The 20932-nt window shown below is 37.1% G+C and overlaps 2 protein-coding genes across 3 annotated transcripts; one reads left to right on the plus strand and one right to left on the minus strand.

Moving 5' to 3' along the window:
- Window positions 1–7: 7 nt before the first annotated feature.
- On the minus strand, window positions 8–7139 carry LOC121953686 (activator of 90 kDa heat shock protein ATPase homolog 1-like). Its single transcript, XM_042500884.2, has 9 exons — window positions 6912–7139; window positions 4705–4895; window positions 4316–4398; window positions 4111–4228; window positions 3619–3710; window positions 3322–3450; window positions 2421–2522; window positions 2238–2289; window positions 8–1025 (listed from the first exon to the last, which is right to left on the minus strand). The coding sequence occupies exons 1-9, from the start codon at window positions 6989–6991 to the stop codon at window positions 853–855; spliced, it is 1020 nt and encodes a 339-aa protein (XP_042356818.1). The 5' UTR covers window positions 6992–7139; the 3' UTR covers window positions 8–852.
- A 4753-nt stretch (window positions 7140–11892) lies between these two features.
- On the plus strand, window positions 11893–20004 carry cdca4 (cell division cycle associated 4). Of its 2 annotated transcripts, XM_088087620.1 has the most exons (3): window positions 11893–12084; window positions 15904–16041; window positions 16840–20004. In XM_088087620.1, the coding sequence occupies exon 3, from the start codon at window positions 16849–16851 to the stop codon at window positions 17767–17769; it is 921 nt and encodes a 306-aa protein (XP_087943746.1). In that variant the 5' UTR covers window positions 11893–12084; window positions 15904–16041; window positions 16840–16848; the 3' UTR covers window positions 17770–20004. The 2 variants fall into 2 exon arrangements, with proteins under 2 accessions (XP_087943746.1, XP_087943745.1); XM_088087619.1 differs by lacking the exon at window positions 15904–16041 and having other exon boundaries at window positions 11897–12084.
- The last annotated feature ends 928 nt before the right edge of the window (window positions 20005–20932 follow it).

Below are 20932 nucleotides of genomic sequence, written 5' to 3' on the forward strand. Positions count from 1 at the left end.
ACAAATAAAGAGCATACAGGGACTGGTTTATTCCAAGAAACTAATCTTTTTTTACAGGTGAGGGGATGAAATGTGGAATAAATAGACGCACTCTGTTCTTTGTTCTTACTTCTTTTTTTTTTTTACTGGAAATTTACATTTTGAAGCCCAATATAGCAAAACTTGAGTTGCTACGCCAGCTAGCTGCATAACGAACCGAAACCGTTGAAGTTCCAACACGGAAACATTTGCGCTAACGTTGCTGATGAGGGTCCGAGTCGTGATTGAGCACGACGTCTGAATGAAAGAACCGAAGCGTACAGACGCTCTAAGTCACGGACGTCACGAGTAAAGTTCAGATCCAGTAGTTATTCGTCCATCTGGCAGTTTGAAATGAAACATGCATCTTCACTACAGTTACACATAAAACAAGTAAAAAATGTTGTTTTCAAAGCAACATAATATATATAATTTTTCTCAAATCAAAGAAAACCAAACATTTATCTTAGCTCTTGCAGTAATTACATATTTATAGAAGTGGAGGCCAATTTGCATTCGTGGTTCGATAGATTCTTCTTCTCTTTATTCAATCCATTTTCCCATCCAGAGTCCCAAAGGCACGGTCCGCGTACGCTCCTTTGATCCACTGACCCAAATACTGACGGGGAGAAATCGAGATTTAAATATGCTGAAAAAAAAAATTAAAACATTTACACAGACAGGTGACAGATCGGCCTCGCCTCGTCGTCTCTTCTCGTTAACTCGTGCTATGAGTTTACAACGGGACATCTTGCGCCAGAGAGATCGAAGGACAAGAAGTTTAAAAATGTCGAAAACGAAGGAGAGGAAACAGTAAACTACAGTGGACCGTCTTCAGAAGAGCCGCGCTCCGTAGCCAAATGTCTGTTTAATAGCTTCAAAGTAGTATCTCTTCCAGCCCTCTTTCGTCCGCTCCTCCTCGTCCTCCGGGACGCCTCGACACTCCACCTTCAGCTCCGTCTCGCTGCTGCAGTCCAAGAAAGTCATGGTGATGGTCGCGTAATGCTCTGTGGAGCAGAAACACAACCAAACGTTACCGTCAGAGTGTGAGGCTGCACAGACGGTTACACTGTAAACTGTGTTCAGCCGAAACAAAGCGCGGGAAATGGTCACAACAAATTCTACATATCCTTACGTCTGAATTACAGACCACTTTTTAATTAGACTGAAGACATTTAGTTAATTTCTTGAAGGGTAACTTCGGTTTTTCCAACTTTGACTCTGCATACACTAAAATGACTCTTTATTTAAATGGACTCTAGCGGGTTTGGCGATAATATTTTGAATATTTTTACATGTAACTGGGTGAATTAAGAGTTTATTTCAACCAGACCGGAGCTGGTGATTGTTGGAACAGTGGAAAGACCAACCGAGACGGTTTACGATAATAAAGTTACTATTTACTCAAATGGAGTCCTGTGAGTTTGGTGATGGCTATTTCTGGACTGTTTCTGGTTTAACAAAAAATATCTATTTAACAAAAGGTCCATCTCTGTAGAAAAAATAATAATCGCCCCGAGTGGTTACACTGCAGGCTGTTCCTCCGCTGCAGCAATCTTAATACTGAACCAGTTTTTAAACTCTTGCTCCCGTTAGTCACTTAGACACAGAAATAAGGGTGTCCAAGTAAAAGACAAAAAAACACTTGAGTCACCCTTTAATTATGTCTTATCGTGTTATCTACAGTGTTCCAGTTTGTGGTCTGATGAACTGTGGAGAAGCGTGTGACTGTTATTCTAAAAAATGTGTATTTATATGTAAAATTTCCAAATATTCTGATTTAATTTTTTTCCCAACCTTCCAGAACAAAGAAGTCTTCAAACTGTGTAATTTGTCTAACCAACAATCACAAATTCCTAAAGATTCTCATATTTCTGTGGTATGAAATGAAGGAAATCAAGATTTGAGAAAATGTAACCAGCCGATGTCTGAAAGCAATAAATTATTTCAGCAAATGCAGTTTTTAAAAAAGTGACTAAATGAGACCTACTGGATAGAGAATAGAGCGTTTCAAAAAGAGTGAAAACAGGTGTTTTAGCACAGAAAATATGACAGAAATTACATTTTTTGACTCCAAAGCATGTACAAACGTTCTCGTAGAAAGCCAAAATACAAGTATATATCTGAAAATGAGCAATAATGGGTCTAAATGATTTTTTTTTACAGCAGACAAACACAAACAATTGTGTGATAATCAATATTAAATGAATCAAACGTACCACAGGGCCAGTTGTTATACCTCCACCTCATAACTATTTTCTCATCAGGCACCTGGTGGAGAGAAGACTTTATTTGAAGGTGATGTCGTAGAATAGAGCATGACAAAACACATTTACATTGCTGATATACAGATGAACATATTTCTTATTATTTTATGGTTTAAAGGGTTAACGTCGTCTCACCAGCTCTGTGAATTCACCGAAAACGTTTCCATCTAGCAGGCGAAACTTCCCGCCTCTCTCTCCGTCCACTGTGGCTGGAGCGTGTGTGAACGCCTGGACCATCTGCAGATTTTACAAACAAAAACACTGACATCAGAAATTCATCTGATGAGGACAAATCGAATCTTTGTTTAATCGTTTACGAGCAAATACAAGAAACAAACTACAAGCCGCTGAGAGGCTGAGGCTGGTATACTGTCCCACACGCGACAAAAGATTCGCTGAGATCCTAAAACACGTTCAAAAAATGTGTTAAATATTATTAACGTGCGGCGCCCCGTGGCTGAGTTGGTAGAGCAGGCGCTCCGTGTACAGAGGCTGCGTCCTCGCCACAGCGGCCGCGGGTTCGAGTCCAGCTTCGGCCCTTTGCCGCATGCCATCCCCCCTCTCTCTCCCCCTCTCACTCTATATCTGTCTCATCAAATAAAGGCTCTGAAAAAGTCTCAAAAATATAGCTTTAAAAAAATACATTATTAACGTGCACAAACTTAAAGTCAAAATACTGTGATTATTTTGACTTACAGTTTGTACACGATCAAAGGAAAAGTGCGGACGACAAAAAGTATGGTGACACTTGACCTTCTCTCCTTTAAAGCCGACACAGGTGAAAGGCCGATACTCACGTATGACCCCGCTCTCCCAAAAACCATAATCATGAAACTAATAAATAATATCCAAAAACACTAACAAAAAACTATAAACCATCTCATCAAAGTTAATATTACAAAATTCTCTCCTTTCTAAATTAATTCACTTTTAATGTTACTTGTAGGCTTAGCTTAACTTGGTGGTTTAGTTTTTGAGTTTCGTCGTCTGAGAGAGCAAAGTGAGCAGAGACGCAGCGGACAAACGGTGAGCTCACCTCCTGGTTGAGAAAAACCCGGTAGAGATCAGCCGGGGAGGTGAGGAACTTTTCTCTCATGCTGAATTTGCAGGTGGGGATCTTGACGCCGGTGCTGACTGGAGCAGCTGTGCTGCCCGAGGAGGAAATCTGCTCCACATAACGAGAACAAAAAGTCTGGTGAGAGAGGATCACTGCCGCACCGCCGGCAGGAAAACACTGTTCATAACTGATGCTTCTGTTACAGTAAATTATTTAGGGGAAGGAGCTTCGTCTGAAGATGTAAAATGTAGCCGATGGCTCAAACTTTTGACAAACCCGAGTTTTATCCTGCTTGGCTTTGGACTGTGATGTGGACAGCTGTTTGGTCATGCCGTTGGCTGTAGGCAGGATCATTCCCTGCGTGAACTCTGAAATAGAAAAATTAATATTACTTAACTTTTTTAAAAACTTGTATATTACCAGGAAGTCCTTTAAGAGTTACTAATAAGTAACGTTTTCTTCATCACTACCGAATAAGTAAAAGCACTTCTACCTTAAACAAATACAAATGGTTTAATTCTGAAAGTTTATTGGATAAATTCTGAGGATTTCTACTCTCAATATCGCAAAACTAAATACTGCCATAAAAGAAACAACATTGTTACCAGCACTTACAGTTGAAAAACAATGCCTATGTTAATATATCTGAAGAAAGTCAAACCGAAGCTAGACTAAATTAATATCAAATTTAGGAGAGAAGACGCAAAACCATCGTAAAGAGAAGACAAATGATCACAGGAATTCTAAATAAAAAACGGCTCCACTCGCCTGTTTTTAAGAACCCGACGTAGCTCCCCAGAGCCTCGCGGATTTTCTCAGCTCCTTTCGTCCTCATCAGGTTTTTCAGTGGCGTCTCGGGTTCATCTTTATTCATCGATACAGAGATCTGGACAAAGATCACAGGACGGGGATTATCACACTGTTCCTGCATCGCTCAGTCGGTTAGAAACAACGAGTCTTTCAGTTGACTTACATCAAGATCCTCAATGTCGTTCTCGTCAGAAAGGTTTGGAACTTCAATTGATCCTTTATATTTGATTCCTCCTTTTGACTCACCTGGTGGAATAAAGAGGACGCAGATGTCAGCAGAGACTCAAAGCACCTTCGCTCTCATTCGTCCTTATAATGTGGTTAATAATAACAAAGGAAAAGTTCTTTTTGATCAGCTGTTGAGTTACTTTCCTCAAATATGTTTCTATTTTAAGAAGCACATGAAAGTCAAAACGAGAGTGTGGTCGAGACTTTAAAGAAAACAAACATTGCAGCAGGCAGGTGAGGCGGCAAACACAGTCACCACCACAGTTAGCAGGTGTTTGACCAGTTTTTCCTCCGAAACAAAACCAACAGTAGACCCAGTCTCACCGGTCCAGGTTGCTTTCAGGTTCCATTCATAAAAGAAAATAAGTTTCCCTTTGCGGTTGTTAATCGAGGCCTCTCCGTCCACCTTGCTGACTTCTGTCACCTCACATTTCCCGTCGTCGCTCTCCACGCTCAGCCCGAGGAGGAGGGATTTTAATTTGTCCGAAGACCAGTTTGTCGCATCTCGTTCAGTCCTGAAAAGTAAGAAGATCCAAAACAGGTAAACATCAAATCTGCATCTTTTTCTTAAATATGTACTCAAGTGTGTTTTTGTTCTTCATTTCCATAATGTTCGTAAACTACGCTTTAACAAACCCACCACATGACTGTGAGCATGTGCTCGTGACTTTTCTGTACCAGCACTGTGAAAACAATTATTCCATTTTATTTTCCTTTTTGCTGTGGTATTGGGAAACAAAAGTATTGTATTGTTTTTATACACTAGTGTTATATCGCAGATTCACAATTTGGTACCATCACAATACTATAAATAAATATATTGCTGATCATTTTTAAGCACATTCTGCATTGTTTAATAGTGTCGTTTAACCTGCTGCTTTCTATTAATTTTCATGTTCATAAAAGCGTTATGATCCTGGCTTACAGCTGAACATATAGCTTTAACATGGAGGTTTTACTGCATTACATTGACAACATGATTTGACATAAACCTAAACTAACAGCTGTGTGAAAGCCAGGAACAACAGTCCAAAGTTTGTTGTACAATACACTGTGGAAAACTATAGTAATACTACTGCAACTGCTGCACATGTTCATTTGCTACAAACTTTGTCTATTACTTTTTTCAGAAATGCTTTACTTTGAGTCACTTAAATAACTTAAATGGTCTAAATAAAATTTAACAGTGGTTATGGCCAAATGGATCATAATTGGCATTATCTCAAGAGTGCCATTTTGGAGCCTAAGTTTTGGCAACAGTTAATTCCTTGGAAGAAAATTTAACTCATGAGTGGCAGGTCTGTACTGGCCCCACGTTCTTATTCTTCACATTAACAGCCTGCTAGTGTTTATTAGGTGCAGGAATCACTGGAGGCCCAACTGTAAGAAATGATCACATTATTGAGGTCATGATACAATATTATCGCAATTTCGAATGTTTTGCGATACACAGTGCTGTGATAACATACATTGTGAGTTATCACCTTTATTCAACTGCTAATTGAGGAATAACTTTGTCAACATCTGTTTTTATCTTGTAAGATTAAGTTTTTATGTTACTTCAATCATTTTTTTTTACAGCAGCATGTATTTAGTGGTAAGAAAAAGTAATTGATTGTATTATTCTAATAGATTACCAAATGCTTCATTTGAATTTAAAGAGTTATTCATTTATTTAAGGAAAAAAGTGGATACTTTGTGTCTGTGTATCAATACTATGTTGTATATATTTTTCCCCTACTCCTAGCATTTATGCTTAAAGTCACCAAAGCTTCATTTTGGGAAAAACAAAGAGCTTCTTTAAAATCTGAGATTCTATGATCTCATCTGATCTCTGACTTTTTTCCTTCTCAACAACAAACTTTCAAAATTTGATCCAATCCAAAATCAGATCTGATTACTTCTGTGTCTTCTAAAAACTCAGGTGAAGTTTGACATTTCTGAACTGAATTATGTTTCCATGGAGAAAACTCATACAGGTCGTTATGATTTATAAAATATGCGCTACAAACCAAACACATTTAATTTTTGCTACTGCAGTTCACAACAAAAACATCAGATCAACAAAGACTTCTTATGGTTATTTTTACTTCAAGTTAAAACGCGATGGTCACTTTGAAACCGGGGCTACCTCATGTTTTCAACTGAGATGTAAACACAGACGCTCTCTAACCACATGATATCATCACACCGCGTGTTATTACCCAAAAACACGCGTGTTGTAACGGACACATGACGCTGTTAACGACTACCATCCTACATACATGCACGAGAAGCTATTAGCTAGCTACAAGGCAAGCTAGCTTGTTAGCGGTAAGATTAGCTCGATTAAAACGCTCAAATGTGATTATTTACTTGTATAATACTTAACAATTAACACTCATAGCTGCCCGTGATTATCTAAAAGATGCTATTTTTTTCTCCATATAGGGCAGAAATCCCAAAATAACGGCGCGGCTCGAGATAAATACGGACACAGTGTGTGATGTTAGCATTAGCATTAGCAGTCAGTGCCCTTTATTAAACCTCACCAGTGCCAGTTGTTGACGTTAGTCGCGTCCGCTCTCTCCTCTACGATCCAGCGAGGGTCTCCTTCTCCCCATTTCGCCATGTTTCAGCCCGCGGTGTGGAGGTGAGTCGCTGTGCGGAGGGAGCGGTGTTTGCCGGTGACTGTCCCGGTGCACGTTGTTTCTAGAAGCCTCTGGCTGCTGCTGGAGCTTCGGCGGTGCCTCCGCGATTAAGCGCCGGGCAAAGAATTTACTAGAAACGGAACTTTGGGCAACGGGGTAAAAGTGTTCCCCCTGCCGGAAGTTGTTTTTCAGAAGAATAGTTCCGACTTTTTGGACAGAAAGAAAACTTTGAGGATAACAAAAAATATATTTAAAATTATAAAGCTGTACCTATCCTATTTATTTATTTTTAGTTTCTGATTTTGCATTTACGCACTGATTAACCTCTTTAACCCTTTCACTTCCTTATCAAGAAAAAAACAATGGATTTATTTTAATTTTATTTCATTTTTTTTTTTTCATTTTTATGTCCTTGGGCAAATAACAACAAGAATGTTTTTTTTAAAATTTTAAATCATACTCCATAATTTTTAAAAGATAGGCAGATTACCATGATTACCATGAACGGCTGAGAAAGAAAAAAAATCAAAATTACAAATCATTTATTGTTATAATGCTTGGAATATGTTTTTATACCAACATATATCAATCAGTGATCATGGAAATGGTAATATTACCAGCACTGATGTAATTTCCAAGCATATTTACCGTTACAGGACTTTGGAAATGTCAGAAATGGTGGGAAAAAAGTATATATATTCATTTCACCAAATACATAATGTACTAACATAAAACATATGGTATTAACAACAGTTAATATTCATCCTTATTTATTTCATTTTTTTTGTCTCAGCATCAGGACTTTAACCATAAAAGGCCAACTCAATTATTTGGTGAAACATGGTTTCAGACAGTAAAAAATAAAATAAAATGAATAAATAAATCATACTTTGTTTTTTTTCACTGTATATATAATGGACAACATTAAATGTATCATTTAACAACAACAAATGATCATAAGTTAATTTATATTTTAGCAAATAAGTCAATTTTAGTTTCATTAGCTGAGCTTCACTACCTTTACAGTGAAAGACCACATCAACTTTAAGAGCTTTTTTTTTTTTTTTATCATTATTTGACCCTTATAAGATTTTAATATTTTGTTTTAAGTCACAGAAATCTGTTCATTAAGACCTCTGGGTCTGTAATATTCTGAATAAATATGCCTAAAATTGAAATCCCTCCTCATGTCTGGTGTTTTTTTTTATTATTCTTAACTTCCTGTAGGAGTTGAGCTGAAAAGGCAGACTGTTTAAAGACACAGCGACATCTAGTGGATTTGTTTTTAGTCTAACATACTTCATCCAAATGGTAGAGGTGACTCTGGCAGGTTGAGTTGAATTCAACACATTTTTAATCAAGACATACTGACTCAAAATGTGTTCTACCAAACAGTTGTGCAGGATGTTGAAGGGTTAAAATGTTGTATTTTCCCTAGTTTTATACATTTTATACCTTTATTTTTAGCTTTATTTTTATTAAAACTAGAAGGGTCTGAATTCCAGAGAAGCCATAAGTAGTCATTTTGACCACCAGATCCTAAACTCTCTCATGATAAATACCAAATATAGTAAGAGTAACGCAAATTAAATAACACCAAAATGTACATTTTAACAAGTTTAATTTGATATCTTTTGCTTTTCCGAACGAATCCGAACTATCCCTTTAAAGCACAAACGTCGCACACTTACACAAACAAACTAACCACTGGAGACACGTGGGACCTGCAGCTCTCATGTTCAGTGAGGTAAAATGACATTTTTTGTCTTTAAAGAAAGCATAGCTTATATTTCCCTTTTCGTTCAGTTGCCTGTCAGAAAGATTTCTGTTTATTTGGAAAAGTTTTAATATAGTTTTGCCGTTGTTATGTGCACTTACATATGCCTTCAATTCAACAATATTTTTCTGCTTTTTTTTGGATTCTTTATTCACTGGAGACCCGTGGTGTAGTGGTAGTTGATGAGGTGGGTGTACTAGTAGGTTGGTGGGTAGGTTAACGAATGGTTAAGGGGGTATACTCTTCCAAATGTATGAGGTGAGTACACCTGCGTATACACCGATACGGTCACATGCGAGAAGAACAAAAATTTCTTCATGAATTCATCAAAACAAAGAGTGAGTGATTTACAAGCGGTCATTTGGTAGTGAAGCGTTCCTTTAAGTGTCCCAGTAAGTCACAGGCACAATACCCCGAAACCAGCTCAACTAAATGGGATGCAGAAATTTTTAATGTCATCGATCACACCTGTTCTCTCATGTGTACCGGTTAGAGTTTTGTGTGAAATGACGGTGAGATTTGCGGCAGACAACATGAACCTCGTTTGTTTATGTCCCTCCTGCTGAAGCCTCTGGCTGTGAGGCTAAATATAATCATCACCGTATTTTTTTAGATCCCAGATCAGTGAAGAAAACTCATCAGATGTTTTTGGCTCAAACCCAATAAAAAAAATCTGTTGTGAGGTTTCGGAAATAGATAATAAATAGTCAGGCAGATTAAACTAATTTCCAAGAGCGAAAACAAAAACCTCCATGGCAGACGTAATAAGCATCACCAGCACAGATAATTACTGATAATTACACCAATCTGACTCACAGGGTGTTGCGTGTGGAAGGGTTTGCATAAGAGAGAGAAATACCACTGAAAATACTCTAAAGGTGGCTGTTAAATATATCAGTGACTATCTGTGTAAAAGGGAAAATTCAGGAAGAGATAAACATTCTGTATTTTGACACTTAATGTAACTTTTTCTAACCTTTTCAAACCAACGATAAAGGAGAATACAACATCTGGCATTAAAAACATTCTGCATCAAGATACAAAAGGACATCTGACTGCATTTACACTTGGTGTTAATTATATTTTCTCATTTTCTGCAATTTGTAATCAGTATAATAAATTACATCGGGTACAGAGGGTCTACACATACCTAAAAAATTCTCAATTTATCTGCTGATGAATCAAAATGTTATCATTTTTTTACCAGTGCGGCACCATTATTCACCCTGTTAACAACACAAATAATTGCCCACAAATTTTCTGTTTATATGAACAAGACTGTTGGTGGAAATAAGAAAAAAATACACAAAAAATGCTGTTTAGTTTAAAGTGTTTAAGGAGAATACGATTTAAACCACACAGATAAATAAAGTAACCTGTTTAGCGGTAATTTTGGTATTTATCAACCTGTAACCTTATTTTTTCCATGTTTTGTGTCTAAGTGAGTGATAGAAACAACATTTTCTGAAACTGGTCCAATACTGTAAGAGAGTACTGCAGCAGTAAAACAGGCTGCAAAGTAAACATTTGGGGCATATTTACATCACATTACACTTTTTCCATATCATGTCAATACTTCAGTCCTGATTTACACTAGTTTTTCATTCACTAGTGCTCTTGTCTATTTAATTGTGTTTTGTCTATTGGTGTTGCTAAATTCCTATTGTATTTTCTGTTACTTTAAACAGATTTTTTAAAATTATTTTATTCCCAAAGTCTCAAATTGTAATAAAGAATAAAATCATTATATTATGATGAAGTCCCAATTTTGAGAATAAAGTTTTAATATTATAGGAAAATTTGTAATTTTATGAGAATGACTTTTTTTCTCGTAAAATTACTACTTTATTCTCATAATATTACAACTTAATTTTCATAAAATTATGACCTTTTTCTTGTAAAATTATATTATATTAAATTATCTTGTAAACTTTATTCTCATAATGATACATATTTATTGTCAGAAAATTAAGTTTTTTCTCATAATACTACAACTTTATTTTCATAACATTATGACTTTATTCTCGTAATATTATGACTTTTTTCGTATAACATTACAACTTTATTCTCATAATTACGACTTTATTCTCATAATATTATAATTTTAGTCTCATAAAATTATGACTTTTTTCTTGTGAATTTACAACTTTATTCTCATAATATTACAGTTACATTACAAATTATGACTTTTATTTCTCATAAAACTATGATTTTATTCTGGTAACATTCTGACTTTTTTCTTATAATATTACAACTTTATTGTCATAATGTTATGAGTTTATTCTCAGAAAATTACGACCATTTTTCTCATATTGCTACAACTTTATTTTCAGAACATTACTACTTTTTTCTCATAATATCATGACTTTATTGTCAAAGTCTAAACATTTTTGAATAAAGACTAAATTTATAATATTCCTCATAAAACTATGACTTTATTCTCGTAACATTATGACTTTTTTCTTGTTATATTACAACTTTATTCTCATAATGTTATGAGTTTATTCTCAGAAAATTATGACTTTTTTTTCTCATATTACAACTTTATCTTCAGAACATTATTACTTTTTTCTCATATCATGACTTTATTGTCAAAGTCTAAACATTTTTTTTATAAAGACTAAATTCATAATAGTCCTCATAAAACTATGATTTATATAAGTTTATTGTCAGAAAATTAAGAGTTTTTTCTCGTAATACTACAACTTTATTTTCATAACATTATGACTTTATTCTCATAATTTTATGACTTTTTTCTTATAATATTACAACTTTTTTCTCCTAATATTGTAATTTATTCTTAAAAAACATTTCTATCTCAAACACGGCCCTAACCCTCAAATGTCCTCTTTTCTCTGATTTTATTTAGGGATTTTATTATCTGATGTTAAAAAAGAACTTTAGGTCCCAACTTACTATGTATTAATTTAATTTTCTTTAATAAAAAGGTAAATAGATGTAAAATTGCTGGAACTGCAGAGCCATTAGCCTAAATAACTTGTGCCATTTTATTTCTAGCTTTCACTTTTTTGTCAAATTAAATCTTCGGCAGCAGAGAGGAGCAGGGAGAAATGATTAGAGAGGAATCCCAGGCATATGGCTGGCTTTTGTCGGCTCCCCTCCCCCTCCCTTGCTTCCCTCCTGCCGCCGCTCCGCAGCAGCAGCAGCAGCAGCAGCAGGACAGAGGTACTTCAGTTTTTGAAGCCGTGGCATGAATGATCTCATCTGAACCTGATCTCCGCTTTCCCTGCCGTCGATCCTATGACCGAGACGGGAATAAAATAACACAAACACGAGGTGAGTGCGGACACCCAGCCACCCGTTGGTAGTCGTTTGAACCGAGCTGCCCGGGTTGTTGTTTTTAGGAACTTAACAGCCCAGCCGCGGGGAAAAAACTCTTGTTTTTGGCCAGAAAGGAGGAAGGACCGCGGAGGATGTGTGGGTGGGCGCTGTGAGCTAATTAGCCTGCTAGCACTCATTTTTTGTAACTATCAGCTAAAAAAAAGCCAAACTGATAATAATATAATGTGTTTTCTACCTCCGCGGAGGCATCTTTTTTTTTTTTTTTTTTTACAGTTTCACTGTTAGCACAGTTAGCTCCAGCTCATAAAGTCAGACCGTAGCTTAGCTAGCCGGCTAGCTGTTAGCTACTAGCGCAAAATGGCCTCATTGTCGCTCGGTGGCTCTGATGCTGAAAAGACAAAGCATGCGGCAGTCACGGCCAGCAGCTCCCAGCCGCTCTCTACGGGCTCTTTAACGGCTTCAGACTGGCGGCTGGCAGCGGAAACGTGATATAAGTGACGGTGAAGTGTTTAAAAATAACGCCGCGGAGCTGTGAGCGCATTTATCGTCGTAGTTAGCAGGTTGAGCCGTGAAAGTGGAGGTTTTCGGTGTGCGGTGGGGGATGGGTCATGCTAGGAGCCATTGACGTAAAGCGAGGCTGCATTTTGTTTGGCTTCAGGCTCCTAGCATAATACAACAGCACCGTTTACTACATATGTATTACCCAACAATGTGTAGAATAGTATTGCAACTATAGAATTGCAAAACACTAGTATCTTCAATAATATTTATGTTAATGTGGTGTTTTTTCCCCTTTACACTACTCATTTCCTGATATCCGCTTGACAAGTTTTTGAGCATCATATGTGTCAGCATTTTCTTGTTAAATCTTCCTCTAAGTGTGACTAATTTTACTGTTAAAAGGCTAACATTATACTTCAGGAATGTATAGATTCAGTGATTTATTGCACTGGAAATGAATGAAGCATCAACAGCAGACAAATTATGTCATAAACACCTTTTATTGATCCCCAGCAGGGATACAAAAAGTGTAAGTTTTATAAAGTGTATATAGATTTTATATTCTTTTGTATTTGTCTTATCTAATAAGTATTTTTCCAATATTTTAATATATTTTTTTTGCACACTTTTTTGCTTTCTCTTGATTCTAAATTTGTGTGTATACAGATTTTAAATTATTTTATTTTTATCTTATCTAATTTGTATTTATGTATTTTTTTTTTATCCTTTTTTAGCACTTGGTCAGTGTTAGATTAAATAAATATGATCTCAACTAAAATAAGAATAGAACAAAAATAAAAATTACACAAGAGCATATAGAAACAAAATAACATGTTAAAGCGACAGTCGTGATTAATAGGAGCAATAGCAGTCACAATGTCTATGTTAATATTGTACACCAGACTTATATATTAATTATTATTATATTATATTATTATTATATATATTATTATACTAAAATAAATATAGATTGTAAAAGCTGTCAATAATTGTTACATAGAATAGCACAATCATGCAGAATTAAGGCTTTAATGTTCTAAGATTTTTTATTTTTAAATTTTTTTTTCATTTCAGCCTTTTTTTTTAAATTATTTTTTATTATTCTTTTATTTTATTAATTTATTTATTTCACCTTTATTTAACCAGGAATAGTCCCATTAAGATTCAAAATATATTTTTCAGTGCGAGTCCTGGCCAAGGACGCAGGATAACAAATTTCACTTAAAGGAACATTTTTTTGCAAATTTTTGCTATAGTTTTTATTATTATGTTGTTGTGTTATTTTGTCCAAGAATGTGTTCAAGTGTTGACCATTAGTTTTATAAACTTGCAGGGAATTTCTCTAAATTTACTTAAAAGTATAAGTGATAGCCTAATTGATAGAGAACATAATATAAGCACTAAAATTATTGGAGATTTTGGTAATAAATATATGCTAATTTTTTGTGTTTTTACGTTCTGTAGGGTTTATGGTTGGGCATCAGATGTGTGATGTATGATTGTCTGCTGCAGGTGCAACATGATCATGCCATTTTTAGTCTATTAATTTATTTCTAACAATATATAAAACAAATATTTAAGTGCAGATTCATGATTTTTACAGTTAAATTAATTTCCAAGATGAAGCCTTTAGATTTAACCCCAAAATGCTGAACCATATGGTGTTCAAAAAAACAGATTTATTAGCAAACTTGTGAAAGAAAAAACAGATTCTGTCATTTCCCAAACTGTTTTTTCCTGACTGTGCAGTGTGCTTCCTCTCAGGTTGTCGGTCTGTGTGGTTGTATTTCTTTTTAATTATTTTACACATTGTTGTTGTTTTTCTTTTAGGGAGATAGTGCTCTCTAGTGTCTCTTATTTAACAGGGGCCAGCCACAAATTCACTACACAAGAAGACAACATTTGTCCATAATTGATTTCTCACCCTTTTTGTATTTTAGATCTTCGGACATGTTCATAAATGACTTTTTTTCCTACTCTGTCCAATGTCAGGAAATGCTATTTTCTCTGCAAGAGAGGACTCAAAGAAAGCAAAGGCTCCCAATTCAGTGTACATAAGATTGACTTCTTTTTGGTGTGGTTTATATATTTAATCAGATCAATCAGGTGAAGACGATGGCTGTAAATTAATTCTTTCTCATTTTATGTCAGGTTTTCATGTGTGAAGAAGCATTGTACATCCCTGTTATTGAGGGCTGATGTCAAGGAGAGGTTAAAATCATTTAAAAATGATAAATCACTCTTTTTTTTGGGAATATATTTGTGAATAAATGTTGAATGAAGTGGTGTTCTTGGCTGCAAAACTTTGCACGACATCCTCAGTGCTACAGTGTGTTAATTTTAAGATGGTATGTAATTTGTACAGATTATAGGGCACTAGTTTCGCCTGGCATGTAAAGATGAAAATTTAAAAGAAAAACAAATTCTGCCTTGTTTGAGATGAATTTTGCAGCAGCGTTTTGTGGATTTAGTTTAATTTTGGTTTCCACAGGAAAGGGGGAAGTGTTTCTGTAAAATTGTTAACTTTCTGCTGTTTGCTTTCTTCTCTGTAAACCCTAATGCTGTGCTTTTACAGTCCAACGTGTATCAATCTCCATTGTACCCCTGGTTTTACTCTTTGTGTTTATTTTTTAAAGAACTGTATCACAAATATAGAAATCTGGAGCAAGTGGAATCATTCACCCACACGCCCTGCCAACAGGTTTTTTTTTCACACAGAGGAGACACAGCCGGACACTATTTTTCTGTCTGGAAAATTAAATGCCACAGGCTGCTCTTCAGAGCCCAGTCTCCCGTGTACATGCATCCCGTTTATTTTGGGGAGTCAGAGGGTCTAAAATGTTGGCAGGAGTGTTGTTTTGTTCCTGTGAGACATCTCTGTGTGCCAAACGGTGTGTAATAAGGAAGTTGACTCTACTTTTCTTCCCCTCCCGCAGTGAAGAGAAAGTGAAAATCTTGTTCTTCTAGTTTTTGAAGTGTGGCGTGTGTAGACCCGGAAACCTGATATCCCTTTTAAACATTAGTGGTCTATGGTGGTATGTTGTGTTGTGATAATGCAAATGCTATAATTTGTCCTATTTTTGTCACTTTTCCCCCTTAAAGCACCTTATTGATTAGGATATTTTCTTGATAACAGGTGGCAGTGGGAAAGAATATGATTACTGATGATGTAACTTGAGTGCTGTGTTTGTTTTCTGACATAGGTCTCTCTAGTCTGTGCTTACTTTGATGCAGCGTTTGCATTTAGCTGGTAACTATGCTATTTTCGGTGGCTCAGTGGTCTGTTAAAAGTGTGGTTGTTCCGCCCAGCAGGAGTCTTGCCTCAGACTGGCCTAAAATGGGCAGAAATGGTGCTGAACAAAAGCTGCTTGTCGCTCGTACAAAAGTACTTGAAGCGTTGCAGCCGGGACCAAGCTGCATTGCTATTGCCTGTGCCTCTCAACAGGAAAGGTATAGCAAACTTTAAGAAAAAAACTACAACAAACAATTAACTGTTTACTGTAGTCCATAAAGAGTTTAACCCTGTAGAGTTTATTATTTTTAAAGTCACAGCTGCTGTTGAGCAGATTGTAGCTCCCTACACCACATAGCATCACTACTTCACACATTCACAGGGTTCCCACACGTTTTCATGGACAAAATTTAAAAATTTCATGACTTCTCAAGGAACCATTATCATTTTTGTTTTTGCCTAGTGTTTTTCAAACATGAGGCTCAAACATATTATCAGCTATCTGGCACACATGAAGGGAGAGACAGGAGAAAAGAGCCACGTTACATCGACGGCTTCAGAAAATATATTTTTCACAGGAAAGATTACTGAAACAACTTAATTATACAAAACAAAATCTCATAATTTTTTTTCCAAAACTTTCAATAATTTTTAACCCGCTTAGTAAATTGGTTTGATGTCTTTTGACAACAGGAAAATTAGGCATTGGGCAACTTGGATAGAAATGTCCTGCAAATTGCAAGAATTTTTCAAAACTTTCATCTATTTTTACTTATTCCATGACTTTGTCAGGCCTGGAAAATGTGATTGTAAAATTCCATGACTTTTCCAGGTTTTTCATGACTGTGGGAACCCTGCATTTACATAATTAATTACATGACACGTATTATTCCACTATGATCCTAGCTAGTGAGATTCAGAACAGTAGGCATTTTGTGTTTGTCAGTGTGATAAATATGTTAATGTTCATTTAACGTGTCGAAAGTCTGACCGTGTTTCTGTCTCCTCGCCATCAGAGAAACAACATGTTCCCGAAGGGCACCAAACGCAAGTTCTCAGACTCCGGGGAGGAGCCGGTCTCCAGTGGTGACCAGGTCCCGGTGGCTCCATCAGTGGCGGCTCGGACGCTGACGTCCTCGTACAGCCTTCAGCGACAGTCGCTGCTCGACATGTCGCTGATTAAGCTGCAGCTCTGCCACATGCTGGTGGAGCCGAATCTGTGCCGCTCGGTGCTCATCGCCAACACGGTGCGGCAGATCCAGGAGGAGATGACCCAGGACGGCACCTGGCAAATAATGACCCAGGCCCTGGCAGCCGCCCAGTGTCCCGCGGACCGCCTGGTGGCCACCGAGGTGCTGTGCCGGCAGACGGACGCGGCAGCTCAGGCCGGGCAGAGCCCGAAGCCCTTCTCAGTGGTCGGCCTGGAGGAAGGCTACCACGCAGAGGAGGTGGTGATGGAGGGAGACGTGGAGACAGAGGTCACCATGTCCACTTTGTCGCCCGTCTCCCCCCAGCTGCCCTCATCTTCTTACCTAGCTGGTCCCTTTGGCATGGGACCCTGCTGGGAAGAGGAGGAGGAAGACGGTGAGTGCGAGGAGGACGAAGAGGAGGACAGCGAGGAGTGTGTGTCGGAGGGTGAGGAGGGAGATCGGGACCACCTGAGCGCAGACTCCAGGACAGGGGAGCAGGTTTTTGGGACTTTTGAGATCAAGCACCCTGCGCCGCCCCCTGACCCTGCGCTTGAGGAACTGTTTTCAGACGTGGACCCGTCCTACTATGACCTCGACACGGTGCTGACGGGCATGCAGAGCGCCCCAAAGATGGGGCCGTACGATCTGCTGGAGAGCCTTTCCTCCCACGGGCCGACGGCCCTCAGCTCCAGCTCGAGCTGCAGGTCAGACCTGAACGAACTGGACCACATCATGGAGATCATAGTGGGATCCTGAAACTCCGAACATTCCTCCGGCCTGTGCTGATCCCTCAGACTCTTTCCAGACTATGCACAGTTCACATGTGCATGTTCTGTATGTGGTGTTGTTACACACGGAGATTGTTGGAGGTTTTGGGACAAGGTGGGAAATTAACAGCAAGCCAAGTAGATTTTGGGATATGCTGTTGGAGACGTAGTTAGTCTGCTCCAACGGCCACTTAGGCAAGTCGGCAGCTGCTGTTGGGACCTTCGTCTTTTATTCAAAATATATTATTGGTGGTTAACCCTTTGAAACCTGGATCAACGTCACTTTTCTTGTGCTGCATTCAGACGCCTTTCACAAAAAAATTAAACCTCCGAACCCTTAACAAATTGTTACAATGTCCTTAAAATCACGGGAAAGGCAATGAGCAACTTGGCAAGAAATGTTCTACAGGAAATCAGTAGATTCATAAAAATTATTTTTTTAAAAGCTTGGGAAAAATGTCCAGAAAACTGTATTGTGTTGCAGACTTATTTTTATTTTGGGGGGTTATTTTGCCTTTCCTGCCTCTCTATTTACTTTTTTGTTATTTTCACATTTTTCATGTGGTCATTTTCAGCTTTGATGTTTTTGTTTTTTGTGGTCATTTTCAACTTATGTCCTTTTTTTTACTTTCCCTTTTTTGGTAATTCTTTTTGTACTTTTTTACTAATTTCTTAGACATTTGGGAGTCATTTCTTCCTAAGGTGCCCATTGCCTTTTCCTATGTTTTTGAAAAAAAAAAAAACAAACAAATTTGCCCAGGTTTAAAAGGGTTAAAGTAATGCTGGTGAAATGAATGAATTTTGGGATTCACAAGCCACCCTGGCTTTTGGGCAAAGCGGTTACTTTCCTACTTTGTTGATGAAATCCAAAACTTTACAATATCCGTGAGAGGGCAAAGATAATTACCTATACCATGATGCATTCTTATTTACGTACTTTTCCATGTTTACGTCTGTCATACATTCTGTCATACTAGCTCCTTCTGGTCGTATTCTCTGCCATTTTGTCCATTTCTATTTATTGCAACATGGACTGAGGAACAATTCATCACACTACATGCATCAGAACAAATTGTAAATCCAAATCTATGAATCAATGCATATTTTCCTAAAGATTTGAGCAATTATGAATGGAATATATGTATATGTACGTATGTGTATATAGAAATATATTTTTTGCATTATACAGCTGGGGGATTTTGCAAGTATCATTTGATATTATTATTTTTTTTCCCTCCCACGCAGTTTTTAAGATTTTAATGTAGCCAGACTCGAGACAGTGTCTTCCCATGGTTTGGTATAACAAGTCGACTGTAAACGGTGTCCGGACCGGCATCGTCACACTTTAAAGGCGCTGTTCTTTCATTTTTCTCAAAAGCTTTACGCAGGGCAGGGAAATTACTGCCGGCCACAAACCAAATGCTGGTTAATATTTGACTGTTTCTGATAAGTTTACAGTATCCAGTGGACAAATGTAAGTTTCCTGCCCTGCTCTACATACAGATCTAATAACAATAATAACAGCTTTTTCCTGAAGCATTTGGAGAAACCCCGGGGTGATAACTGCATCAAGAAGCCATATTTCTTTCTCTCGTTTGTTATTACGACAAATGAAGAGTTCTGTGTGTTAACCCAATCTAATTTATTGTTGTTTTATTTATTGTATTTATTATATCTAGGTACAGACATGCCATATTGACGAAATCAACCACGAGGCCCGATGAAATTATATTTATCCAAATTTTGCCCTCCGTTTTGAATGCAGTACCTATTTATTCCTCACATTTTTTATTATTATTATTATTAGTAGTAGTAATAATAATAACCGGGTTACTATTCAAATCACTATGCAGCTCTGTCATACGTGTTTCAAAATGATTGTATACGACTCAAATGTCCTTTAATTACTTTTATGCAAACAGTTGCCTTTCTCCTAAAGATGTGGAAAAATCAAATGCATTTTTCAAAAAAAAAAATTGTTCCTTATCATCGTGATGAAGAGATTTAACTCAGGCAAACAAAATGTATTGACAAAAAATACAGTATTACGACACGCTTAATACCTTACCGCAACACTCCTGAAGGATGTCACTCTGGTCTGAATGGGAGCTAGAACTTCAAAGACTAATTACCGTTGTAAAATGTATGCATTTTTTTATATTAAGGAAAAAAACATTGTAGCATCTTTGTAAATATTTTTTATAATAAAAGGTGCAACTATTAATTGTGTGGTGTGAGTTGATCGCTTATTTTAGTATCAGGCATTAACGGTTTGCTTTTCTATAGTGGTTTATTATTTCTTCATAATTAACTGCTTTTATCACAGACTTGTTTTCACTGTTGCCTAAGGCTGGTAATATGCAGTGTATTATTCTTAACATTGCCCACGACAAGATCCAAAACCAAAAATGTGTATTTGTCTTGACACATTCAGCCCCAAGCCCATTCATTTATACTGAAGACAAATATTAAAAATAGGTCACAAACTTTACTGAGGCTTTTTTAAAAAGTTAATTCCCTGAGAACAACCGGCTACTGTATTTTTGGGCAAATGTTTAATGGGAGGAAATACTGCAGTTATTTTGGGACTGTTTTCAGCTGCAGATTTACCTCAGAGCTCATGTTTATCAAACTGAAGGAACATGACAACTTGTGCAACCGTGTGGCTCAACAATGGGATTTTAATACATTTTTGTACAGAAGAGCTTTTCTTTCTACTAAGAAAAAGTATTTTAATAAGTATTTTTGCAACCTAGAAAGAGGACCATCTAAACAAAAAATAAATAAATAAATAAATGTTTAAGTATATGTTACATTTAGAATATTGTCAGCGCATCACCAGCAATTTCTTTTTTTGAACACTTCTCCGTTTTCCCTCATGACAGTACAACAATATTGCCAATGGCCATGGACGGGTGGTGGACAGCAATGTCTGATGGGAAAATATTGCTGTTAGATTGCTCTGTTAAAAGCCAGACTCCACTGAGAAAAACAGTGAATTGACGTGGCTGAACACAGGAGCTGCTGGTCTATTGCTGCATCCATCAGTTTGTTTTTGGCTCGTTTCACGCAGCACGCCTCAGCGGCGCCGAATGCATTGAGGTTTTTTTTTTCAGTGACCATGTTAACAAGTCAGAGCATCCACACTGCCC

The sequence above is a fragment of the Plectropomus leopardus genome, chromosome 14 (genome assembly GCF_026936395.1).
Source record: "Plectropomus leopardus strain MGB_pleo_1.0 chromosome 14, ASM2693639v1, whole genome shotgun sequence".
NCBI lineage: Eukaryota > Metazoa > Chordata > Actinopteri > Perciformes > Serranidae > Plectropomus > Plectropomus leopardus.

Coding starts and splice junctions, on each gene's coding strand:
- LOC121953686 (XM_042500884.2), bottom strand. CDS start 6,991: ATGGCGAAATGGGGAGAAGGAGACCCTCGCTGGATCGTAGAGGAGAGA. Junction 3,711..4,110: donor CGTCGGGTTCTTAAAAACAG/GCGAGTGGAGCC, acceptor TTTCTATTTCAG/AGTTCACGCAGGGAATGATC. Junction 1,026..2,237: donor GTATAACAACTGGCCCTGTG/GTACGTTTGATT, acceptor TCTGCTCCACAG/AGCATTACGCGACCATCACC.
- cdca4 (XM_088087620.1), top strand. CDS start 16,849: ATGTTCCCGAAGGGCACCAAACGCAAGTTCTCAGACTCCGGGGAGGAG.